General features: G+C 53.3%; 1 protein-coding gene across 2 annotated transcripts in view; it reads left to right on the top strand.

The window, feature by feature from the left end:
• Window positions 1–23108, top strand: part of ARID1A (AT-rich interaction domain 1A) — a 55183-nt gene extending 32075 nt beyond the window's left edge. The window contains exons 5-20 of one of the 2 annotated variants that reach the window (XM_030290583.4): window positions 4835–5075; window positions 5360–5449; window positions 6083–6250; window positions 6950–7265; window positions 9070–9215; window positions 9296–9405; window positions 10306–10512; window positions 10990–11197; window positions 14569–14701; window positions 15009–15181; window positions 15332–15482; window positions 16401–16532; window positions 16624–16720; window positions 18444–19308; window positions 19609–19739; window positions 20152–23108. In XM_030290583.4, coding sequence (XP_030146443.4) covers window positions 4835–5075; window positions 5360–5449; window positions 6083–6250; window positions 6950–7265; window positions 9070–9215; window positions 9296–9405; window positions 10306–10512; window positions 10990–11197; window positions 14569–14701; window positions 15009–15181; window positions 15332–15482; window positions 16401–16532; window positions 16624–16720; window positions 18444–19308; window positions 19609–19739; window positions 20152–21876 — 4893 coding nt within the window. In that variant the 3' untranslated portion in view covers window positions 21877–23108. Of the gene's footprint in view, window positions 1–4834; window positions 5076–5359; window positions 5450–6082; window positions 6251–6949; window positions 7266–9069; window positions 9216–9295; window positions 9406–10302; window positions 10513–10989; window positions 11198–14568; window positions 14702–15008; window positions 15182–15331; window positions 15483–16400; window positions 16533–16623; window positions 16721–18443; window positions 19309–19608; window positions 19740–20151 lie in introns of both variants that reach the window. The other variant, XM_030290582.4, reaches the window with a different exon arrangement.
• Window positions 23109–23371: the final 263 nt, after the last annotated feature.

Below are 23371 nucleotides of genomic sequence, written 5' to 3' on the forward strand. Positions count from 1 at the left end.
GGGGCCAATCCCAGTGATTTCATTACTTGTTCCTTCTGACTGCTGGTCTTGTCCCATTTTGAAGGAGGATGTCCCCTTTGTATCTTGTCCATACCCACTCCAGGAATGATCCTGAAAGCGCTTTTGGTGCTGGAAAGATGGACTTGTGTTCCTCTCCACAGTGACTGGTGGTAGAAGAGCAGAGTAAGGGGAATGATGGTCATCCCTGGCACAAGCTGTATGTTTTTGGGATAGGGCAGGACTTGGAAAAATCTCTGTTCTAACTCTTGATTTGTCAGCTTTGGAGACACTGGATGAGAAATCTCTCTGGATGAAAAACATCACCTGGGTTTCTACTGGAGCTGAACGTATTCCCAAGGTCCAGCTTCTGGTTTCTGCTGGGGGACCAACCTGGAAGAGGCACAGCAGGATGGCACTGGGGCTGCAGGGCCTCTCCAGACCCTTCTGTCACATCTGTGAAAACCTCAGGTTCCTTTGTGGGGGTGCCGTGAGTGGAGCACAGGGAAGTCTCCAGGGGAGAGTGTTCTGTGGAGCATGAGAGGCAGGATTTGTCTGTGCTGCCAAAGGAGGAACAAGTCTATCCATGTCCCCAAAATAGCAGGGAGATCCTGCCAGTCAGCTGTGTGATTGTTGTGATAGAGAGGATTGAGGTATTTTGGGTGTGGAAATAAAGGGGAAGGAAAGGACAAGCTTGTGATTTTTAAATGTTGGTAGTTCTTGAGTAAGTGGAAAAGCAACTGCGCAGAAAAAGAGCTTGTAATAGAAAGTGAGTATTTCAATCAGAAGGAAGGAAGAGGCTTTTTCCCTTTCAGAAAGAACTGGGGAATAAATTTAGCCATTGTTCTCTGGCCTTGCATGTGAGCATCTTATGGAAACAACTGGCCTTACAGAATTTATAAACTCCAGCACATGCTGGTCTCAGACCATCATTTCCTTGAGCGCTGTCTGGAGATCATTCCCTGTTCCCCCACACTTCCCACGTGGAAGGGCTGAGGCTGGGGATGGGCAGGGGAGGCTGCAGTCCCTGCTCAGGAATTCCATTTGCTTTCTGGTCAGTCTTCCTGCTCTGCCAGATCAGTGGATGGGTCGGAGCAGAGCCTCGAGTCTCTCTGCTCCTCTGGGATTTTGCTACCTTGATCTTAAGCATTTCTGCCGTTTCATCTCTCTGTTTGTTTAACAAATGAGCTGTATCAGATAGAGGGGTGGTGGTTCCTGCTGCCAGATAAAAGAATCCCGGCTGTTTCCAGCACAAACCATCGGCTCCTTGTGCTGGTCATGCCAGGACTTGCAGCCCTTTCTGTGCAGGGATGAACTCCCCTGCCCCGTGGGTGAGGCTGCAGGCAGGGTTTTGTTGTGGTGTGAGCAGGAGGTGTTGTGCCGAGCCCAGTTTGTCAGCAGCTCTGACAGCCCCGCGCTGGCACCCGCCCGGCTCGGGCATCCTCTCGCAGCTGGAAGCGCTCCGTTCCAGGGTCCCCGTGGGCTTCCGCTATCAGGTCACATCCCAAAATAACACTGGGCAGTATTTCAAGTGAAGAAACTCAGGCTTTGGGGCTGCAGCCAGCCTGGAGTGTGAGATTCTGTGTGAAATAGTTGGAATCCCTCCAGCGTTTTTGATCTGCATGGCAGATGAGCAATAAAATGCATAAAAAACACATTGGAAACACGTGAGGAAATTCTCCAGACCCTGACGTTTCCTTGAGTTGGCAGAGCTGCTGCTGCCGAGCCTCACCTCCTGTCTCGGCTCCCTGGCTGTGCTGGCGGGGAGGGAAGGGGAGAGCCCTTCTCCTGCTGCTGCCGTGCCTTTCCAGCTCTCCTCCTGGCGCTCCCTGGGAGGCAAACAAAACCTCCCAGGCCCTCTGCTCTTGGGCTTCGTCCAGAACCCCCTGACAGCAGCAGGTCTCCATTATTTCCATCAGGTTTTATTGTTTTTAAAGGCTGCTCTGCTACGGCTGCCCCGAAAACAGGCTGTGGGGAGATGCAGGGATTTCCTTTTTCCCCTGCTTTGGGGGTGGTAGAGCTGGAGGTGTCTTTTAGCTTTAATTAACCCACGGTGCCCTGGTGCTTGACATCCTGAGAGAGAATTTGATGGGAGGAAACCAGCTCCCCACTGATGAGCTGCTGGGGCTCAGACATTCCAGTCCATGTTTTCTCCTTCCCCTTGCAGGAGTTTCCCTTCTGAGCAGCTCAGTCCTGCTGAATAACACACTCAGAAAATGCTGCTGTGCTGGCAGAGCCCTTCTTTGCTGGGAAATGACTTTATTGTTGGAATTGATAAAACTTACATATCTTTGAAGGTGAAAGTCACTTCAGGAGTTACTTGATTTTCACGGTCCTGTTTCAACTCATGTCCCAACAGCTGGGAAAGGAGGATGTGTAATTCACTTCAAACTCATTTAAACTGGTAATCTGGGAGCCCGATGCACAGCTAAAGCTCTGCTGTTCCTCTGGGGGTCCCTCCTGCTGTGTCAGCAATGCAGAGGGGCCCTGCTCACAGGGGCACAGCCCCCCAGGATCCACCTGCTTCATTAAAATGGGATGTTTTTAAATGGCTTGAGCACTACAGCATTGATGCACGGGCAAGGTCGAAGACATGAGCTCTGGAGATTGTTATCTACTGCTTAGGAGTTAATTTTCAAACAGTTTTTAACATTCCTTCATTTTATGTCTTGCAGGTATTTGGTGCTTCAAACTAAAACTACCTTAATGTATTGAGGGGACATTCCAGTATTTCCATACAGTTGTAGGCTGGACTGAACTGGTTTTTGGACATTCTGATCCCTTAATGGGCTCTGGGGGGAATCTCTTTGTGTGTCTTGTATCAGTGGCTGCAGTTGGGTGCAGTAAATCTCAGCAAGAGGAATGTTTTGCTCTTGATTGTTTGTGTTGGTTGATGCTTTTTAATGCAAAATGTTGGAAATAATGTCTCTTTACTCCCACTTCAGATGGTTTCTGCAGTAGGAATGTGGGATTTGTCAGAGTTGTCCAGGGAAAAACACCCAAATAGCTGCATAAAGGAGCAATGCTTTTGATGTTACAATAGGAAAGTAGTGAAAATTGCAAGAGATCTCAGACACTATTTTTAGGCTTTTTCTGCAGTTTTTTAGCTTTCATTGAAATAAAACAAAGCTTTTTTTTTTTCCCCCCCTCAGGAAGATAATACTTGAGCAGTAAGCAAATACACCTCAGAGACTGTGGTGCAGGAAATGAGCTCTCCAACAGGAGCAGTAATGGAAGGGGAGGGAGGACACGCTCTGCACTAAATCACCCCTCCAAGTGTCTGGGCTCTGCAGCTCCTAAGTAACACGTGCCAGCATTTGTTAGGAGCATTTTGTTCAAATTCCATTAAAACAGAGGAAATTGCTGTGCTGGAGCAGCTGAAGGTGGTGCTGAGGTCCAGCTCTGCCCTCTGAATGTCCCGGTCCCACGGGGGGGATGAGGTGCTTGGGTGTCACCGTGTTGGCTTTTATTCCTCCATAATTCCTCTTCTCCCTGACTCCCACGTCCTGGATGTGCTGTCAGAGCCTTTCCACATCCCCTGGCAGGCCGGGGTTGGGTGTGGGGGCTCCTGCTCCCCAAGGCTGAGGAGTTGCACTGTCTGGTGCTCCAGGTCCATGTGCGCTGCCAGGGCTGGGAAAACTTTCCCTGCACTGCTGCTGAACCAGGAGTTGTGCTGTCAGTGTCAATGAAACCAGCGTGTCCAGGTGATTTATCAGCTGGCTCGGCCTTTCTCTGTGGGGTTTAAATGAGGTTGGCTCTGCTTGTGCTGTTCAGCTGATTTCTGTGCAGGGAAAATGACCTGGGATTCCCTCAGGGCTCACCCAGAACCCTTCTGATCCAGAGCTGATTGCTCTGGAAGACTTAAGAAGGGTAAGTGAAGTCCTGGTAAGCTTTGGCCTCCACTTCTTCACCTGCCCTGATCCTTTGAACCTCTGGCAGAGATTTTATCTAATCCCTGGAATAGTTACAACTTCCCAGCTTTCTGTTCAAATACGCTGCCACTTCCTCTGGCTGGGGCTGCTCCTGACTCATTCACTGCAGGCCAAGCCTGAGCAGCTGATGCACCTTGTTACCAGCCAGGCAGCACAACTGGGCATGCTGGATCTGCACATCATCAGCTCCGTGGAATTAGCCCCATTTCCACACTTGCCAGCTGGTTTTTGATGCTGTTGCTTTGCTGCTGTGGCAATTGGAGGTTTCTGCTCTCTTAGGCTTTTTGTGCTTTTCTTCTCCAAGGTGAATACATGCAGGAGCAAGGGTGTTTTCTAGCCTTGCCTTCGAGAAAAGCTAAACTTTACAGGTTGATGCAGTAACTGCTAATTTTTGCTGTCTTTGAAGAAAGGGAAGTGGGAACCCTGAAGAGTATTTTATGGTTTTCTTTTAAATCTCTGTTTAGTTTGTTTTTATCCATCTCAAGTGAGTAGTTTCCCAGCTCATAGGAGGTTTATGAATTAATTATGGTGAGGCAGGAGTTTTCTGTCTTTCAGAGGCTGAGCCACGTTTCCCTTCCAAGCCATGATCACATGGACTGTCTCCTGTGCTTGCAGCTTTACGTGTGCTGTTGATGCATTCTTTAACTTCCCACCTCTAAACTGAATTAAGAGGAGAATTAGCCAGTTGTTTGGGCCAGCAGCAAACCAGCTCAGGAGCTCCTGGGTTCAGACTGGATAAGACACGCCTGGCAGCTGCCTCGGTCTGCAGCAGCCTTTGGTACCAGCAGCAAACAGATTCACTGACTCCTGTGTGCAGCAAGCCCAGGGACAAATGCTCCTCCTGAGCGGTGTGAGAGGGCAGCCCCGTGGCCCTGTGGTTTCTGATGTGTTTCTGTGCCCTGCAGGACCTGTCTGGTTCCATAGATGACCTGCCCATGGGGACCGAAGGAGCCCTGAGCCCTGGAGTAAGCACATCAGGGATTTCCAGCAGCCAAGGAGAGCAGAGTAACCCAGCTCAGTCTCCTTTCTCGCCACATACCTCTCCTCACCTGCCAGGCATCAGAGGACCCTCCCCCTCCCCAGTTGGATCTCCGGCCAGCGTTGCTCAGTCCCGCTCCGGTCCCCTGTCCCCTGCTGCAGTCCCAGGTAACCTCTGACCTCCGGGCTCTGCTGGGGCTGGGCTGTGCTGCCCAGAGCCAGCACTGTGTGGGCACGGAGGTGCTCTGGGCTCCTCTGTGTGTGTGAGACTCTGCACTCCCCGGGGCTGGGTGGGGTGCTGGTGAGCCAGCAGTGCTCTGCCTGGTCTGATGTGGCCACTTGCTGCTGTTCTTCCTCGCTGTGGTCAACATCCCCTTGTCCTGGGCTTGTCTGGGGTTCTGGGGTGTGACTGCTGCCTGCTGGCTGATGCTGTGTGTCCTTTCTGTGGCCAGGCAATCAGATGCCTCCCCGCCCGCCCAGTGGCCAGTCGGACACGATCCTGCACCCCTCCATGAACCAGTCGAGCATCGCGCAGGACCGAGGTGGGTCACGCCAGCTGCACGGCTTTGTGTCACTTACCTGGCCTGAGCACGTGGGTCCTGTGGGACAGAGCACTGAAAAGCTGCCCCAGGATTACAGGCTGAAGTGTTGAGGCACCTTGCAGTGCATTCAGCTGTTGCTGGCTGCTTGGCCTCTAAATGTTCCATCCAAACTGGTGCTTTGGCTTCTAAGATGTTTCCTCTGGCTTCTTAACACGCTTTAAGCTTTAAAACAAGGGGTGCTCACAGCAATATTGTGTGTCTTTCCCCTTTCAGGGAGTAAGGTTTTGGGGGTGAAAAATGCATGTAAAATTTCAGCTGTCCTGGCTGAAGGTATAGACCTGTCACCCTGAGAAAACAAACAAGTGAACAAAAGCCAAGAATAAGAAGCCCTAAGGATTGGCAGAGCTGTACTGGCTTCTGCTGTGACACTAAGGGTTTTTTCTTCTGGCTAAAACAGGAAATTGGATCTGTTATCTGCTCAGATAACACTGGCTCCTTAATGCAACCACTAAAATGTGTCCCGGCTTCTGCTGGAAGGATTTTGTGGGTGCTGGGGCTGTTGCCTGGAACATGTGTGTGCAGTGGCAGCTCGGGATGCTTTGCACTAATGATTTGCTCACTCCTGGTGTGCAGGGTACATGCAGAGGAACCCCCAGATGCCCCAGTACAGCTCCCCCCAGCCCGGCTCAGCTTTATCCCCCCGGCAGTCCTCGGGAGCACAGATGCACGCCGGCATGGGGCCCTACCAGCAGAACTCCATGGGGAGCTACGGACCCCAGGGCGGGCAGTACGGACCTCAAGGTGGGAACTGAGCCAGCAAAGGCCTCTCTGTCCTCATGTCTTCTCGGGCCCCCGTTCCCAGAGCAGCTGTGGCTGCACCATCCCTGAAAGTGTTCAAGGTTGGAGCAAGCTGGGATAGTTGAAGGTGTCCCTGCCCATGGGATGATCTTCAAGGTCCTTTCAAACCGCTCCATGATTCCATGATAAATGTTTTGATTTGTCCCCTCTTAATCTGTGGGTGATACCAACCAGAGCTTTGCTCCTATTGAGATTGATGGAGTATGTTGCTTTCAGGGATAGCTGTACTTCTAAAAGTAGGATTCTTCCTCCTTATTTAGGAATAAGCATGTTGTAACTGCGTATTCCCATGTAATTGTGACAAAGGGATGGCTCTCTTCGGAGAGGGAGATGATGAAGAGGTGCCTGTTTTGGGAAGGGTTAATGTGGGATTTTCCATCCTGTCCTGGACCATTTAGCTCTCTGTGCTGGGTTGAGGTTTGGGAGAGTTTCAGGCAGCTTCTGAATCGATGTTGTTACTTGGCTGTGTCAAAACACATTCTAGTGGCATATATCCAAGTACTTTGACTTTGTGTTGAGGTGTGAACACTCCCCCTCATCTCTGTTAGTGATCTTTAAATATTTGCCGATAGAAGATTTTTATGGTGATTCATAAACCGAACGGCTTGACTGACGCTGTGTTCCCCTTGTTCCTCTCCCCAGGAGGGTACCCCAGGCAGCCAAACTACAACGCCATGTCCAACGCCAACTACCCCAGCCCGGGCATGGCGGGCAGCATGAACCCCATGGGCGCGGGCGGCCAGATGCACGGGCAGAGCGGCGTGCCGCCCTACAGCGGGCTGCCCCCGGGCAGGATGGGCCACGGGGCCATGGGCAGCCGGCCCTACGGCCCCAACATGGCCAACATGCCCCCCCAGGTGGGCAGCGGCATGTGCCCCCCGCCCGCCGGCATGAACCGCAAGGCGCAGGAGGCGGCCGCCGCCGCCATGCACGCCGCCGCCAACTCCATCCAGAACAGGTAGGGACGCTGCAGAGGGCTGGGGGTGACCCACGCTGGGGCAGCGCTCAGAGGGGCTTCGGGGAGGTCTGTGCTTGGTGGGGGTCTGTCCTTCATGGAGGTCTGTGCTTGGTGGGGGTCTGTCCTTGGTGGGGGTCTGTCCTTGGTGGGGGTCTGTCCTTGGTGGGGGTCTGTCCTTCATGGAGGTCTGTCCTTCATGGAGGTCTGTCCTTCATGGAGGTCTTCCTTCATGGAGGTCTGTCCTTCATGGAGGTCTGTGCTTGGTGGGGGTCTGTCCTTCATGGAGGTCTGTCCTTCATGGAGGTCTGTCCTTGGTGGGGGTCTGTCCTTGGTGGGGGTCTGTCCTTCATGAAGGTCTGTCCTTCATGGAGGTCTGTGCTTGGTGGGGGTCTGTCCTTGGTGGGGGTCTGTCCTTGGTGGGGGTCTGTCCTTCATGGAGGTCTGTCCTTCATGGAGGTCTGTCCTTGGTGGGGGTCTGTCCTTCATGAAGGTCTGTCCTTGGTGGGGGTCTGTCCTTCATGAAGGTCTGTCCTTCCTGGAGGTCTGTCCTTGGTGGGGGTCTGTCCTTGGTGGGGGTCTCTCCTTCATGGAGGTCTGTCCTTCATGAAGGTTTGGTTCTCAAGTGAACTGTTAAAAAGGAAGAGAGTAAAGCCTGGAGGAGCTGATGTAGTTCCCCCATCCCTGGCAGTGCCCAAGGCCACGTTGGACAGGGCTTGGAGCAGCCTGGGACAGTGGAAGGTGTCCCTGCCCATCGCAGGGGTTAAACAGGGGATGATCTTTAGGGTATATCCAACCCAAACCATTGCAGCACTCTATACATCTTACATCTTTTATGGCATACATAGGGAATTTTTATGTTCACAGGTGAAATTATTTAGCTCTGATATCCCTTCAGTTGTTCTTGAGTTTTGCTTTCTGGTCTTCTCTGTTCCCTGGGTGACTTGGAGGCGCTGCCCCTGTGCTGCAGCCCCAAAATCCAGCAGCCACCCAGCTGTATGTGTGATCCAAGGCATTGCTTGTCCAGTGTGAGGAACTTCTTCCTTTTAGGGCCTTGATGAGTAGCTGTGGGAAAGGAGCTGGAATTCAGCTCTGAACTTTGCACTGTTTTCTGTGGGTTTTTTCTCCTTTATTGCCCATTTCGGAGTAGGTGTGTGTGGCCTACCAGAATGCCATGGGAGCCATGAACATGCTCTTAAATTGGGTTCCCCAGAGCTGGTGGATGTATTTGTTGTCTGACTGGACACTGCTCTGTATCCTCACCTGAGGGCTGCTCCTGCAACCTCCTGCTTTTACCTGTGGCTGCCACGGCTCAAATTCCCAATCCCCAATAAAGGCACCCAAGCCTGTCCCTTTGAGGAAGAAGTTTGAGCCACAGTTGTGTGGGAGGTTTGTGATACAATGAAAACAACGCTTCCAGCCCAGGACAGTCCACGATTCTAAATCCTGTATTCTCACTTCACTGCCCAGGGCTGCAGAGTCTGCAGGTTAAAGGCAATTTAATGACTGAAATGAGGCTCAGTTTGTGGATGTAGGAGAACAAGATGAAGGGTGAAAATGTTCAGAGCTCAAGTCCCACTTTCCAAAGGGTTTGCATTCCCTTTTCTCTTGAGAATGTAACTTGGGCTCTGGGTACTGAGCTTTACAAGAGCACCTGATCTTTGCTCTTCTCTTGGAAAAATGGTCTGGGGCAAGTCACTTCTCCATGTCTTTTTTAGGTTTCTTTTAGCAAACCTGCTTCCTCAGAAGGCAGTATCCTAGTGCCTAATATGTGGAGTAATTGTGTGCTTTCTCCTTCCTCCTCTAGGCCTCCTGGTTATCCCAACATGAATCAGGGGGGAATGATGGGCACTGGGCCTCCTTATGGGCAGGGAATTAACAGCATGGCTGGCATGATAAACCCCCAGGGCCCACCCTACCCCATGGCAGGGAACATGGCCAACAACTCTGCAGGTAAGCCAGAGCTTTGGGATTTCCCTGATTTCGTTGCACTGGAAGGAAAATCAGTGTTAAAGATTCCTTTAACTTCCCAGGGATGGCAGCAAGCCCTGAAATGATGGGACTCGGGGATGTCAAATTAACACCTGCAACTAAAATGAACAACAAGGCAGATGGGACGCCCAAAGCAGAATCCAAGTCAAAGGTAAAATGTTCTGGGTTTTGTTTTTATTGACTCCCATCTTCTTCAGCATCCAGGGAAATAAAGCCATGTGTTGTATGTTCGCTTGGATTGAACAGTGTGAGAAATGGAGGGGAGCGTTTCCCAGTCCTGTGGGAGACATGGATTTCACCTGGAAAACAAATTCAGTATTAGGAATTATTACCTGCCACAGTGAAACTGCCAAAAGCAGCGTAAACAAACCTGAGTTTGTTGGTGGAGTGGGCCTGGAGCGAGTCAGCTCTCAGCTGGGACGTGGTAACTAAAGTGTTGCAGTTGTTTCACAAACAGACCTCTCACTAATCCTGTATCAAAGCCAGAAGAGGGAGGCAAACAAGTTCTTCAGGGAGTGTTTTTCTTTGCATTGCTGCTACCAGTTTCAAAAGAACCACCAAAAAAGCAGTTTCTGAGCCCCTGGTCTCCTCCTTTGCTACCTGAAGGAAAACAAATGCTCAGCAGGTTTGATTCCTATGCCAGCAGCAAGAAGATCTAGGAGATCTCTCACTTCTGCTCCTGTGTTCTGGCATCTGCCTCTTTTATTATGGCAAAAGAGGGCTTGAATGCTGTTGGCCACAAATCAGGGCTGCTCTGTCCTGGTCTGTGCTGTGGAAGGAATCTCATGTGCCATGAACACGCTCAGTTTTGGCTCTAGCATTCACCTGGAACACCATCAGGTTTTAGCAACACCTCTAGTTCGGGAGCTCATTTTTAAGTAAGGATTTGGAATGCCAAATCCGTCTCTGCCTTTGCTCCAGGTGGTGAAAGACACAGGAGACAGGGACAGCACGAGGAGACTGGGGGGAGCAGGGCCGGGGTGCCACCTGGGACACGGCGGAGCTGCTCTTGTGCTGCTCAGTCCTGATCTCTCTTTCCTTCTCCTAGAAGTCCAGTTCCTCTACTACGACCAACGAGAAGATCACCAAGCTGTACGAGCTGGGTGGGGAGCCTGAGAGGAAGCTGTGGGTGGATCGGTACCTGGCCTTCACTGAGGAGAAGGCCATGGGCATGACCAACCTGCCAGCCGTGGGCAGGAAGCCCCTGGACCTCTACAGGCTCTACATCTCCGTCAAGGAGATCGGGGGATTGACTCAGGTCAGTGACCCCAGCCAGGGCACTGAGCTGCCCACAGCACAAAGATCAGCTCTGTGGCCAGATGTGAGCCATGAATTCCCATTTAGCCACATTTTAGCTCTGTTTTATTTCTGTAAATAAAACCCAGCACCCTTTAAGTGAGCCAGATGTCTCCTCTCCCTTTGTCTGGGTGAGAACAGTCTGTGGCCAGATCCAATCCAAGCCCTTTTTCCCTGCTTTGCCCAGTGCAAAGATTGGTGACGCTGCCTTTGTCTTTGCATCTGGCTGTCAGCTGACCTTGTGACTAATTTGATTTGCAATCTGTCCCTGTAAATCTGAAAAGTTTTTCTGTAGGTGAAGAAGGGAGTTCAATAGTTTTGGGGTTGCTCTGCTTAGCCCTCATTGCACCCTTTGTGTGAGCTGGGAAGGGTTGATTTCTCCTCTTGGAGGAGGTACAGCTGGGATCTGGAGTTTAGAGCCTCCTGTTTGGTTGTGCAGGTCAACAAAAACAAGAAGTGGCGTGAGCTGGCCACCAACCTGAACGTGGGCACGTCGAGCAGTGCAGCCAGCTCTCTGAAGAAGCAGTACATCCAGTGTCTGTACGCCTTCGAGTGCAAGATCGAGCGGGGCGAGGACCCCCCTCCTGACATCTTTGCAGCTGCTGACTCAAAGAAGTCCCAGACCAAGATCCAGCCTCCGTCTCCAGGTGAGGGCAGGCCTTGGTTTGAGTTGCAGTGTGCACGTGAGCAGGAGGGTCTCTGGCACTGTGCTGTGGGCCAGGCTGGTCCAAACTGCCAAAAAGCACACACACACACACACACACACCCCATTCTCTGGCTGTGCAGGATAAAAATTCTTTAGTAATGTGGGTGTGGACGAGACTGGGAGGGAGTTGAGCCTCTTGGGATAGTTCAGTTTTGTGTGTCCAGGCTCTGGATTAAGCTTGAGAAAAAGGAGAACCTAAAAATACACACAGACCCCTCTCTGCTTGCTGCTGCATCTCTGCCTGGTGAGAATCTGGTGGAGAGAGAGCTCTGGAGTTTCCCTGCAAGGTGATTCCAGCAGCAGCCCTTGTTAGTGCTCGTGTTTGGGAGCCTGCTGCAAAAGCTGAGCTGGTTTGGACCGTGCCAGTGATACCTTCTGGGAGGAAAGGCTGCACGTGGGTGTGCACTCACCCTGCTCAGGAATTCCTGCCCTCAGCAGGAGCCAGGGAGGACATTCTGAGGCTCTGTGCTCAGAGCACTGGAGGCCTACGACAAGCTGGGTGCTTTAGGAATCTTCAAAATGAACCTTGGCTGTTGTTTCAGATTTGATGGGGTGCTCCTGTTTCTGAATATTTAAGCATAATGCTCAATTCAGATTTGTTAAACAAAAAAAGAAAAGACATGCAGGCCAGCCATGCATGTTGTACTCTTTAGTCTTTGGAAAGTCTGATCCTTTCTGTCTCATTTGCATTGAGTTCATTCCTTGAATTGCTGCTGAATTTGCCAACTCTTCTTTAAGCTTGAGTTTTCCAGTTTGTCTTATAACTAAAGAACTTCAGATGCTTTTTCTGGTCAGGAGCCTGCTCATGTAGGTGAAATAAAAACTTGGTCTGCTTTGAAGTTCCTATAATGTTTGCAAAAAAAATGCTTTTTTGGTCCTGAAACCTGGCACCATCTTCGTCTGGCTCCCGAGGAGCAGAATAATGAACCTCTTTTGAGTGCAGTGCAGTTGTGTCCCAGCCCTGCTGAACCCTTCAGGGAGAGTGGGCTTGTCCCAGTTCTCTGCTGGGCACCACATTGCTCCTTTCAGCTGCAGGGGGGGTTTGTTAAAAACTAAATCATGTCTTGTCACTGCTCAGGAAACCTGCCCTAGTGGAGCTTCGCCTTGGTGTGTTCTGCAAGATAAAATAACTTCTGTGCTATTAGACTAAACCTGTGTCCAGAGCGGGTCTGAGTTCTGCTCGAACTAGACCACAAATCCAATCCCACTTTATTTCCCAAATCTCTTTCTTGCCCCCAGAGGCAGTGGAACAATGTTGAGAGCATTTGGAGTTTGTTTGGAGAGAGCTGAGACTTTTAGGAAGCCACTTTAGACTTGTAGCTCTAGGTGTGTGTCAGAGTGGATTAGGTGCTGCATCAGATTTTGTTTCAGCTCACGAGGTGTTTGTGAAGGGCCTGGCTCTGCCTTCTGGGCTGAGCTCCTGCTTCAGCACATCAGCAGGAGGAATTTTCAGGGCTCTTACCCCAAACTCTGCACGTTTGGGTCCTGCTCTGAGAGGACTCTGCTGCATTTCCAATTCAAGCCCTTCTCTCAAGTCACCTTGCTCCAGGCTCCCACAGCTGGGAACGTGCAGTGGCAGCACTGAAGCCTGGCTGGTGGCTCTGATCCTTTATGCTGAATCACTCAGCGTGCCCCTGCTCCTCTTTCACTTTCCCTTTCTCCCTTTCAGGGCCTGGGGGTGTAGGGCAGGACAGAAATTGCTCTGTCAGCCCAGCTCCAGGCTGAAGAGCCCTAGGGGAGTGTGGAGCCTTGGTGGATGCTGTTCTTCCACGGCCCCACACATTCCCTGTCCCCCGGGGAATCAGTTGGATGAGAATAAATTCCGTTTGGGAACCTGTGGACAGCAGGGGGATGTTTCAAAGCCATTTCACCATTTGGCTGAAGGGCTCTGCTGTCCCACACACGTGGTTTGCTCTCCTTGCAGACCCCACAACCTGTTGGCATTGGCTTGCTCTTCATTTCAGCCTGTTGTGCCAAATTAACTCCTGCAGAACTTTGGGAGTGGTGAGGATTGCACGGTGCTGTTCCCCATGAACCACTTGCTGAGCTGCAGAGTGGAGCTCCTGGTGCCAGAGCTGTTCCATGCGCTGTCCCAGAGATAGTGGCTGGAGGGAACTGGGAATCCCTCATGGGCACTGGGAGTTCCCTGGAAGCCCCGAAGGTTCCCTCTGGCAGAGTCCCTGGGGAGGCACCTTGGGTTGGAATTCCCAGAGCGTGGAGCTGGCCCCGCTCCAGCGCCTGTGAGTTTGTGAGTGGGAGGGACAGCGGGAGCTGGGGACAAACACCAAATGGCAGCGAGGCAGGGAATGTCTCGGGGAATGTCTCGGGGCCTCTTCCAGAGCCAATTCCGGGGCTGGGCTGCCAGGGAGGGGCTGTGGATGGAACTCCCCAGGAGCTCCTGCTGCCCTCCCTGGGCTGGAGGGAGTCGCAGAGGGAGGACAGGGTGCCAGGAAGGTGGGGTGTAAACAAACATGGCCTGGACGTGACCTCGGAGGATTTTAATGAATAGCTGAAATGACTCATCAGCCAGCAGGGCTGAGGCTGAGGGATATCGGGTGCTGGGGACAGAACTAATGGAAACATTAATTAAGAGTTCAGCTCTTGCCAGCTGCGAGGAGCGGCTGAACCTGAGCTGATGCTGTCGGGCCAGGGAGAGCTGCTGGAGCTCCAGCACAGCTGGATGACTGGGTTACACACGGGGCTTTGGTCAAGGCTCAGTGGAGCAGAAAGCTGGGACTTGCTGGGAACCTGCTGGACGGGTTCTGTCCTCCAGCATTCCCTGTTCCAGGAATCTCTGGGAGTGGTGCTTCACTGCTGAATTCACTGCTCTGGGAGGGCAGAGCAGAGAGAGGAGCCTTGATCAGAGTTCCTTGGTGGCTTTGGCTGAGGTTTCCATCACTGGGGAGATCCTGAGACTCCCAGGACAGGGTTCCAGCCCCCACCCTCCTGGCTGGGGGCTGTGAAGGTGACAGACCACATCAGTGGTTGTCACTTGGCAGGAAGCCCCACATTCCAGCCACGTGGTGCCCTCCAGAGCATCAGCTCTGACAGGATAACTTGGGAAACACCACACAGGACCATGGTGTGGAACAGGGAACTGGGTTAAGATGAGCAGAGACACAACCTCTCAGCTTTAGGCTCTTCTGGGGAGCCTGGCCCAGCCTGTCTGTTGAGCTCCTCATGCTTTCTTGGCCATGTTTCATCTGTGTCTTCCTCAAAGGACTCTCTATTCTCAAGGCTGATGTTCTGGGAGGTTCAGGGTTGCATCCATAAGGGTGCAAAGCTGCTCACCCCAGGTTCCTCCTCTTGCAGCGGGTTCAGGCTCCATGCAGGGCCCTCAGACACCTCAGTCCACCAGCAGCTCCATGGCAGAAGGAGGAGACTTGAAGCCACCAACTCCAGCGTCGACGCCTCACAGTCAGATGCCCCCTTTGCCAGGCATCAGGTATGGCACCACTGCTGGGGTGGGGTCACCTCCGGGTCATTGCTGCAGGTGTTGGGGCCTTGGGTACCTGTTTTGGTGGGACTCCACGGCTTGGCTCCTTCCTTTGTGGCTGGCAGCAACATCGTGTGTGAATATTCTTCAGTTTTGGGGTTGGGTCTGAGGACAGCATTGTGGAAGGGCAGTTCCTCTTGATTCTGTGGCCCTTGGAGGGGATGGCAGCACCTGAGAGGGAGCGTGTGAGGAAGAGTATCCTGAGGACCATGGTGGACCTCTGTAATGTGGTCTTCGTGGGGCTTTTTTGGAACAGGAGTAACTCCGTGGGCCTTCAGGATGCCTTTGCAGATGGCAGTGATCCTACGTTCCAGAAACGGAACTCCATGACTCCAAATCCAGGGTACCAGCCCAGCATGAATACCTCTGACATGATGGGTCGCATGTCTTACGAGCCAAATAAAGATCCCTACAGCAGTATGAGGAAAGGTGAGGGAGCATCTTCTGGAGCCTCATCCCTGTCCGGCTGTGTGCTGGGAATGCTGCAGGACACCCCCGGCTCCTCTTCCTGCCCAGATCCTCAGGCGTGTGTTCCTGAGGCAGAGGCGGCCGTGTTCAGCGGTTCTTTTTCTCTCCCAGCTCCAGGAAGCGACCCCTTCATGTCCTCAGGGCAGGGCCCCAACAGTGGCATGGGTGACCCTTACAACCGCGCCGCCGGCCCCGGCATGGGCAACATGGCCATGGGGCAGCGGCAGCACTACTCCTACGGAGCCCCCTACGACAGAGTCAGGTGGGTGCTGCCTTCCCTGCCCTTCCCTGCCCTTCCCTGCCCTTCCCTGCCCTTCCCTGCCCTTCCCTGCCCTTCCCTGCCCTTCCCTGCCCTTCCCTGCCCTTCCCTGCCCTTCCCTTCCCTGCCCTTCCCTTCCCTGCCCTTCCCTGCCCTTCCCTGCCCTTCCCTTCCCTTCCCTTCCCTTCCCTTCCCTTCCCTTCCCTTCCCTTCCCTTCCCTTCCCTTCCCTTCCCTTCCCTTCCCTTCCCTTCCCTTCCCTTCCCTTCCCTTCCCTTCCCTTCCCTTCCCTTCCCTTCCCTTCCCTTCCCTTCCCTTCCCTTCCCTTCCCTTCCCTTCCCTTCCCTTCCCTTCCCTTCCCTTCCCTTCCCTTCCCTTCCCTTCCCTTCCCTTCCCTTCCCTTCCCTTCCCTTCCCTTCCCTTCCCTTCCCTTCCCTTCCCTTCCCTTCCCTTCCCTTCCCTGCCCTTCCCTTCCCTTCCCTGCCCTGCCCTGCCCTGCCCTGCCCTGCCCTGCCCTGCCCTGCCCTGCCCTGCCCTGCCCTGCCCTGCCCTGCCCTGCCCTGCCCTGCCCTGCCCTGCCCTGCCCTGCCCTGCCCTGCCCTGCCCTGCCCTGCCCTGCCCTGCCCTGCCCTGCCCTGCCCTGCCCTGCCCTGCCCTTCTCTTCCCTGCCCTTCTCTTCCCTGCCCTTCTCTTCCCTGCCCTTCTCTTCCCTGCCCTTCTCTTCCCTGCCCTTCCCTTCCTTTCCCTTCCTTTCCCTGCCCTGCCCTTCCCTGCCCTTCCCTGCCCTTCCCTGCCCTTCCCTGCCCTTCCCTTCCCTGCCCTTCCCATCCCTTCCCTGCCCCTCAGACCCGCTGCCGTGGCCGTGCCGAGCCCCCTGTGCCGCGCAGGGGTGCTGAGCGCCCGCGGGGTTTTCTCTGTGCAGGACGGAGCCCGGGCTGGGAGCCGAGGGCGGCCTGGGCAGCGGCACCCCGCAGCCCAGCATCCTGCCCGCCGCGCCCGACGCGGGCATGTACTCGCCCAGCCGCTACCCCCAGCAGCAGCAGCAGCAGCAAAGGTCTGTGCCAGGGCTGCCGTGCCCAGCCTGTCCCCAGCCGTGCCGCCGTGCTGGCCCCAGTGACGCTGACGCGTGTCTCTCTCTTCCCCAGACATGATTCCTATGGCAATCAATTCTCCACTCAAGGCACATCCTCGGGCAGCCCCTTCCCCAGCCAGCAAACCACCATGTATCAGCAGCAGCAGCAGGTGGGTGATCCCAGAGATCCCGGCCGGCCCCACTGAGGGTTTTACCTCTGCTCTTGGTCAAGAGGGGAAGATGGAAACACTCTGGGCTGTGCATTTGCTTTATGAATGTGAAGGATTAAGTACCTCATCACAGAATCACACAGTGACTTGGGTGAAGGGACCTTAAAGCTCATCCAGTGCCACCCCCACAACTTCCCAGGGTGCTCCAAGCCCTGTCCAACCTGATTCTATACAGGAGACTTTTTTCTCATTTGAAAACAATTCTAAAAAGTTTCAATAGACGTTCCCAGTGCTGTGTTAACGAAATGGTGTTCTAGAATGGAGGTTGTGTGCTCTGCATGCTCTGGTCAGGTAGCAGAAGATCAGGGAGCTTTATTGGTCTTCTCTCCCTTTGGAACTTTGTGAATCCCATCCTGTTGCTGTAACACTTTTGGTCCAAGTGATGACTTTCTTTGGAGTAAGTTCTGGATCATTCAGGAGAGCTGTTTCAGGTGGATTGTTCTGCACAAACCAGGGGTTTTTTTTGGTCTTTCCCATCCTGCAGCCAGAGGCTTCAGACTCCATGGCCCTACTGCCTCCTCTCCTTGCTGTTCCCAAACCCATTAGGTTTGTTTCAGGACACTTTGAATGAACATGTATCCCTTTCCATAATCCTCACATGCAACTTGCCCTTTGTATCCATGCCAGGACCCGTAATGTTTTCCTGATAATTTTAAGTCCTATGGTTTAGGAGAGTTTAGAGAGGGCACACACTGAGCTGTGCTAAGAATAATTCCAACTGCTCTGCAGTTTGGCTCTGCAACCAGAGCCACGGGGCTCGGAGCCAAGAGTTCGAGTTACTCTGGAACTTGTCATCTTTGAAGCCCTAGAGCTCCATCTGAAGCCAGCTATGACTGTGGAGTGTCTGAATAGCCTCCACAGCAGCTACAGCTCAGACCTTGGAGGCTAGAGAGATCCTGGATTTTAATTTGGGCAGCAGTTGGCTGTTTTCTCCCTTTGCACTTAAAAGAATTAGAGGTGAGAAGCCTTCTTGCTCCTCTCAGTTTTGAAATCCACAGGAATAGAAGAAGCAGGAAGTACAACAGTTTTTAATGCATTTTGTCTGATATTTGAGCAGAAACCTGGGAAATGAGAGAAGTAGGGTCTGATAAAATTCCTGGATGTGGAAGGAAGCAAGTGCCAGTGTCTGGTCTGGTTTGTGGTGAATGCAGAGTAGAGCTGAGCCTTTTCTGCAGGAAAAGTCCTTTCTGTGGGCAGACTCCTGCCCCCAAGGCATCCTTGTGGAATCCACAGGGAACCTCCCCAGGCAGCCACAAGGAATTGGCTGAGGCTTGTGAAATGGAACAACTCATCCAACTTTCACATTGGGTACGGCCAGCAAGGAGACAGAGCCTCTCCCAGGCCATGCTGTGGGGCAGATCCTCTGGCTCTGGGGACTCTGCCCAGAGGTTTGGCTTTTTGTTTCATGGAGCCAGTGAGGTTGGAAAAGACCTCTGGGATCAATGAGTCCATCGTGTGACCGATCACCACCTGTGTGACCGATCACCACCTCGTCACCCGTGGCAAAGCACTGAGAGCCACGTTCAGGCGTTTCTTGGAGAACTCTAGGGATGGTGATTCCACCACCTCCCTGCACAGCCCCTTCCAATGCTTAAAACCCTTCCAGAGAAACAATCCCCAGTTCCCACTCACCCGGCCTTGTCCATGCCTTTCTCTCCCGCAGAACTACAAGCGGCCGATGGACGGCAGCTACGGCCTCCCCGCCAAGCGGCACGAGGGCGAGCTCTACAACGTTCCCTACAGCTCGGGGCAGGGCCAGCCCCAGCAGCAGCTGCCCCCGGCGCAGCCGCAGCAGCCCAGCCAGCAGCCGCCGGCGCAGCCCTCGCCGCAGCAGGACCTGTACAACCAGTACGGCAGCACCTACCCGGCCGAGCGCCGCGCCGGCCAGAGCCAGTTCCCCTTCCAGTTCGGCAGGGACAGGGTCTCGGCCGCCCCCGGCTCCGGCGCCCAGCAGAACATCCCCCCGCAGATGATGGGGGGCCCCATCCAGCCGGCCCCCGAGGGTCCCCAGCAAGGGGCCCTGTGGCAGGGCAGGAACGAGCTGGGCTACGGCAGCTACCCCAACCGGCAGAGCTCGGGCGCGGCGCCCCAGGGCCCCGCCTACCACGGGGTCACTCGAACAGATGAAATCCTGCATTCAGACCAGAGGGTCAACCACGAGGGACCATGGCCTTCCCACGGGAACCGGCAACCTCCCTACGGCCCCTCCGCTCCCGTGCCCCCCATGACCAGGCCCCCCCAGTCCAACTACCAGACCCCCCCCAGCATGCAGAATCACATTCCTCAGGTATCCAGCCCAGCACCTCTGCCCAGACCTCTGGAGAACCGCACTTCTCCCAGTAAATCCCCGTTCCTGCACTCGGGGATGAAGATGCAGAAGGCAGGGCCGCCCGTGCCTGCCTCACACATCACACCAGCAGCTGTCCAGCCCCCCATGATCCGACGGGACATCACCTTCCCGCCAGGCTCCGTGGAGGCCACGCAACCTGTGCTGAAGCAGAGGAGGCGGCTGACGGCAAAAGATATCGGTAAGAGGAAACTCCTGCCTCGCTGCCGGAGCCTTCTGAGGGATCCGTGCTGCCCTGGCCTTGCAGTAGGGTCCTGCCAGGCACAGGGGCTCTGCTGGGTTTGAAGAAAAAAGGCATCGTGGCAGGTTAACTGTGTTCTCAGCCCTTATTCTGGCATTGCCTGTGGGCAAGCTGGTGGTAGACACAACCTGTACATCATCTTCACCAGGCTCTGCTCTTCACAGGTCCAAATCAGTATCAAGTGTCTCCTTTTTGTTTTGGAACTCCAGGAGCTGGAAGTATCATGTGTTTATGTTACAGGAACTCCTGAAGCTTGGAGAGTGATGATGTCTCTGAAGTCGGGGCTGCTGGCTGAAAGTACGTGGGCCTTAGATACCATAAACATCCTGCTCTATGATGACAACAGCATAATGACCTTCAACCTCAGCCAGGTGGGTGCAGATGCTCTCTGGGACAGGTCTTTGAAGTGCTGATGCTGGAGGGGTTTCTGTCAGCCAGGTGGCAAAGAGCAGCTCCTGCAGCCTCTGTACCTGAGCGTGGGGTGTGGGCAGCTGTGAGTGGTCACTCCCTGGCCTGAGTGACCCGTGGGTGTGCACAGGCCATCCCTGGGAGTTAACCAGGGGGAGGTACAACCAAGAGTACAGGGGGCGTGCAGGGGGCAGTTTGGATACTGACAGCCAGTGCCTGCTTTTGTCCCTTTTCTCAGAGGACAAAACCTCTCTTCTGCACCATTTATTGCCAGAATGAGGAGCACCATTAATTGCTAGCACTGCTTAAACTCTCTGTCCTGAGCTGTTTTCTGATTGCTGTTCCTTCCTCCCCTCCTTTTTCTCCCCCTTGTAGCTGCCAGGCTTGCTGGAACTCTTGGTGGAATATTTCCGGCGCTGCCTGATTGAGATCTTTGGAATCCTGAAGGAGTACGAGGTAGGAGACCCAGGGCAAAGAACACTATTAGATCCTGAAAGGTTCTGCAAATCTTCAGCCTCCTCCCCTGAAGAAGGGGAGGAGGACGATGAGCCACGGAGCCTGAACTGTGAGGAGGAAGAGGAGGATGAGGAAGAGGAGGAGGCTGCATTTTCGAGCAAGGACAAAGTACCTCTAGAGAGCAGCGAGGAGAAGCTAGTGAGTAAATTTGACAAGCTTCCAGTGAAGGTGGTGCAGAAGAACGACCCCTTCGTGGTGGATTACTCGGACAAGCTGGGCCGGGTGCAGGAGTTCGACAGCGGGCTCCTGCACTGGCGCATCGGCGGCGGGGACACCACCGAGCACATCCAGACACACTTCGAGAGCAAGACCGAGCTGCCCTTGCTTCACAAACGAGCTTCCTGCTCCTCTGCCTTGAGGAAACGTTCAGCAGCCGAGAGCAACCCGAGCCCCAGGGAAGGGGAGGCTCCTGCGCCCGACGGCTCCTCGGAGAAGAGGATAACTGCCACCATGGACGACATGCTCTCAGCACGCCCGGGCTCCCTGCCGGGGGAGGAGGAAGAGGTCAAAGCTTCGGAAACGGCGAAGGAGAGCAGCAAGTTTCCCTTTGTCATCAGTCCAGCTCAGAGCCACAGAAATATAAAAATCCTGGAGGATGAACCCCACAGTAAGGACGAGACGCCGCTCTGCACCCTCCTGGACTGGCAGGACTCTCTGGCCAAGCGCTGCATCTGCGTCTCCAACATCATCAGGAGTTTATCGTTTGTGCCAGGCAATGACTTTGAAATGTCCAAACACCCTGGGCTGCTGCTGATTCTAGGGAAACTGATCCTCCTACACCACAAGCATCCAGAACGCAAACAGGCCCCCCTGACCTATGAGAAAGAGGAGGAGCAGGACCAAGGGGTGAGCTGCAACAAGGTGGAGTGGTGGTGGGACTGTTTGGAGATGCTGCGTGAAAACACACTGGTCACGTTGGCCAACATTTCTGGGCAGCTGGACCTCTCCCCTTACCCGGAAAGCATCTGTTTGCCTATCCTGGATGGACTCCTCCACTGGGCAGTGTGTCCCTCAGCAGAGGCCCAGGATCCCTTTCCGACACTGGGACCCAGCGCTGTCCTCTCCCCTCAGAGACTGGTTTTGGAAACACTCAGCAAACTCAGCATCCAGGACAACAACGTGGATTTGATCCTCGCCACGCCGCCGTTCAGCCGCTTGGAGAAGCTGTACAGCACCATGGTGCGGTTCCTCAGTGACAGAAAGAACCCGGTGTGCCGGGAGATGGCCGTGGTGCTGCTGGCCAACCTGGCCCAGGGGGACAGCCTGGCCGCCAGAGCCATCGCTGTGCAGAAGGGCAGCATTGGCAACCTGCTGGGCTTCCTGGAGGACAGCCTGGCCGCCACGCAGTTCCAGCAGAGCCAGGCGGGGCTGATGCACATGCAGAGCCCGCCCTTCGAGGCCACCAGCGTGGACATGATGCGCCGCGCCGCCCGCGCGCTGCTGGCCCTGGCCAAGGTGGACGAGAACCACTCGGAGTTCACCTTGTACGAGTCGCGGCTCTTGGACATCTCCGTGTCGCCTTTGATGAACTCTTTGGTTTCACAAGTTATTTGTGATGTACTGTTTTTAATTGGCCAGTCATGACAGCTGTGGGATCCGAGCCCCCGTGTGCGTGTGCGTGAGTGGAGAACTTAGAAACTGACTGTTGCCCTTTATTTATGCAAAACCACCTCAGAATCCACTGTCTGCCCTGCGCTGTCCTGCTTCTCCCCCGGGGACAGATCTCCCCGGCCCCTCTCCCCCTTCCCTGCCCCTCAGATTTGTCCCGAATCCCTTATTAAAGGAGACAAAGTTCTGTCTACATAGAAGACTTTTTTTATTTTAACCAAAGTTACTGTCGTTTACAGTGAGTTTGGGGAAAGACGACTTGCCGTGTTATCCCATTGACAGGCACCAATTTCATAACTGTTTTTAATGGTAAACTCTGAAGGACAAAAAGTGACTGCTGAATTCTGTGTGGTTTATCGTTGTACATTCACAATCTTGCAGGAACCAAGAAGTTACCAGTTGTGAACAGACCTTGTCCAAGGGAGGCCTGTGCAGTAGCGTGTAGAACTCCATGTACTGTACACCTTAAACTGTAAACATACTGTAATAATGTCTCACATGGATAAAAAAAAAAAGAAAAAAACGCTGGATCAGCAGCAAGCTGTAGTTTTTAAAAATGTTTTTAGTTAATGTTGAGGAGAAAAAAAGGCTTTTCCCCCAAAGTATAATGTGTGAACCTACAACACCCTGACCTCTTTCTCTCTTCCTCCTTGATTGTATGAATAACCCTGAGATCACCTCTTAGAACTGGTTTTAACCTTTAGCTGCAGCCCAGCGCTGCCACGTGTGTATATATATATGACGTTGTACATTGCACATACCCTGAGACTCCTGCAGTTTTGTCCCCTCCCACCCCTTTATAGTATGACGAGTTAACGAGTTGATGACCTGCAAAAGCGAGACACAATTATTTAATCTCTTGCCAGACATCCCTCCCTGGAGGATGCTGTACAGGTCTCTGTGTATAAAGTCATTGCTGTCTCAGCAGCCAATCAACTTATAGTTTATTTTTTTCCTGTTTTTGTTTTCTTTCTAATCGAGGTGTGAAAAAGTTCTAGGTTCAGTTGAAGTTCCTGATGAAGAAACACAATTGAGATTTTTCAGTGATGAATTCTGCATATTTGTATTTCAGACGATGTAGCTAAAAACTTGATGTAAATTCCTCCCTTTTTTCCTTTTTTGGCTTAATGAATATCATTTATTCAGTATGAAATCTTTATACTATATGTTCCACGTGTTAAGAATAAATGTACATTAAATCTTGGTAAGATGTTTGTAAGGGTTTTTTTTATTGGCAGGACAGGGAGGGCAGCTCGGCGCTGCCCAAGGCCTGCCCTGCTCAGGAGCTCTGATGCTGATTGCTCTGACTTTGCTTTCCCTGCTGGAATTTTTCCTGAGGAGCTGCCCAGGCTCGGGATTTGCAGCGTGAGGTGAAGCTGTGGCTGCCAGGGAGGGAAGGGCCTTGCTGGGAAGGGAGGCAGTTCCCTCCCAGCTCTGTAAAATGGAAAGTTTTCCTTCCCCTCGCATTTTT

The sequence above is a fragment of the Taeniopygia guttata genome, chromosome 23 (genome assembly GCF_048771995.1).
Source record: "Taeniopygia guttata chromosome 23, bTaeGut7.mat, whole genome shotgun sequence".
Lineage (NCBI taxonomy): Eukaryota > Metazoa > Chordata > Aves > Passeriformes > Estrildidae > Taeniopygia > Taeniopygia guttata.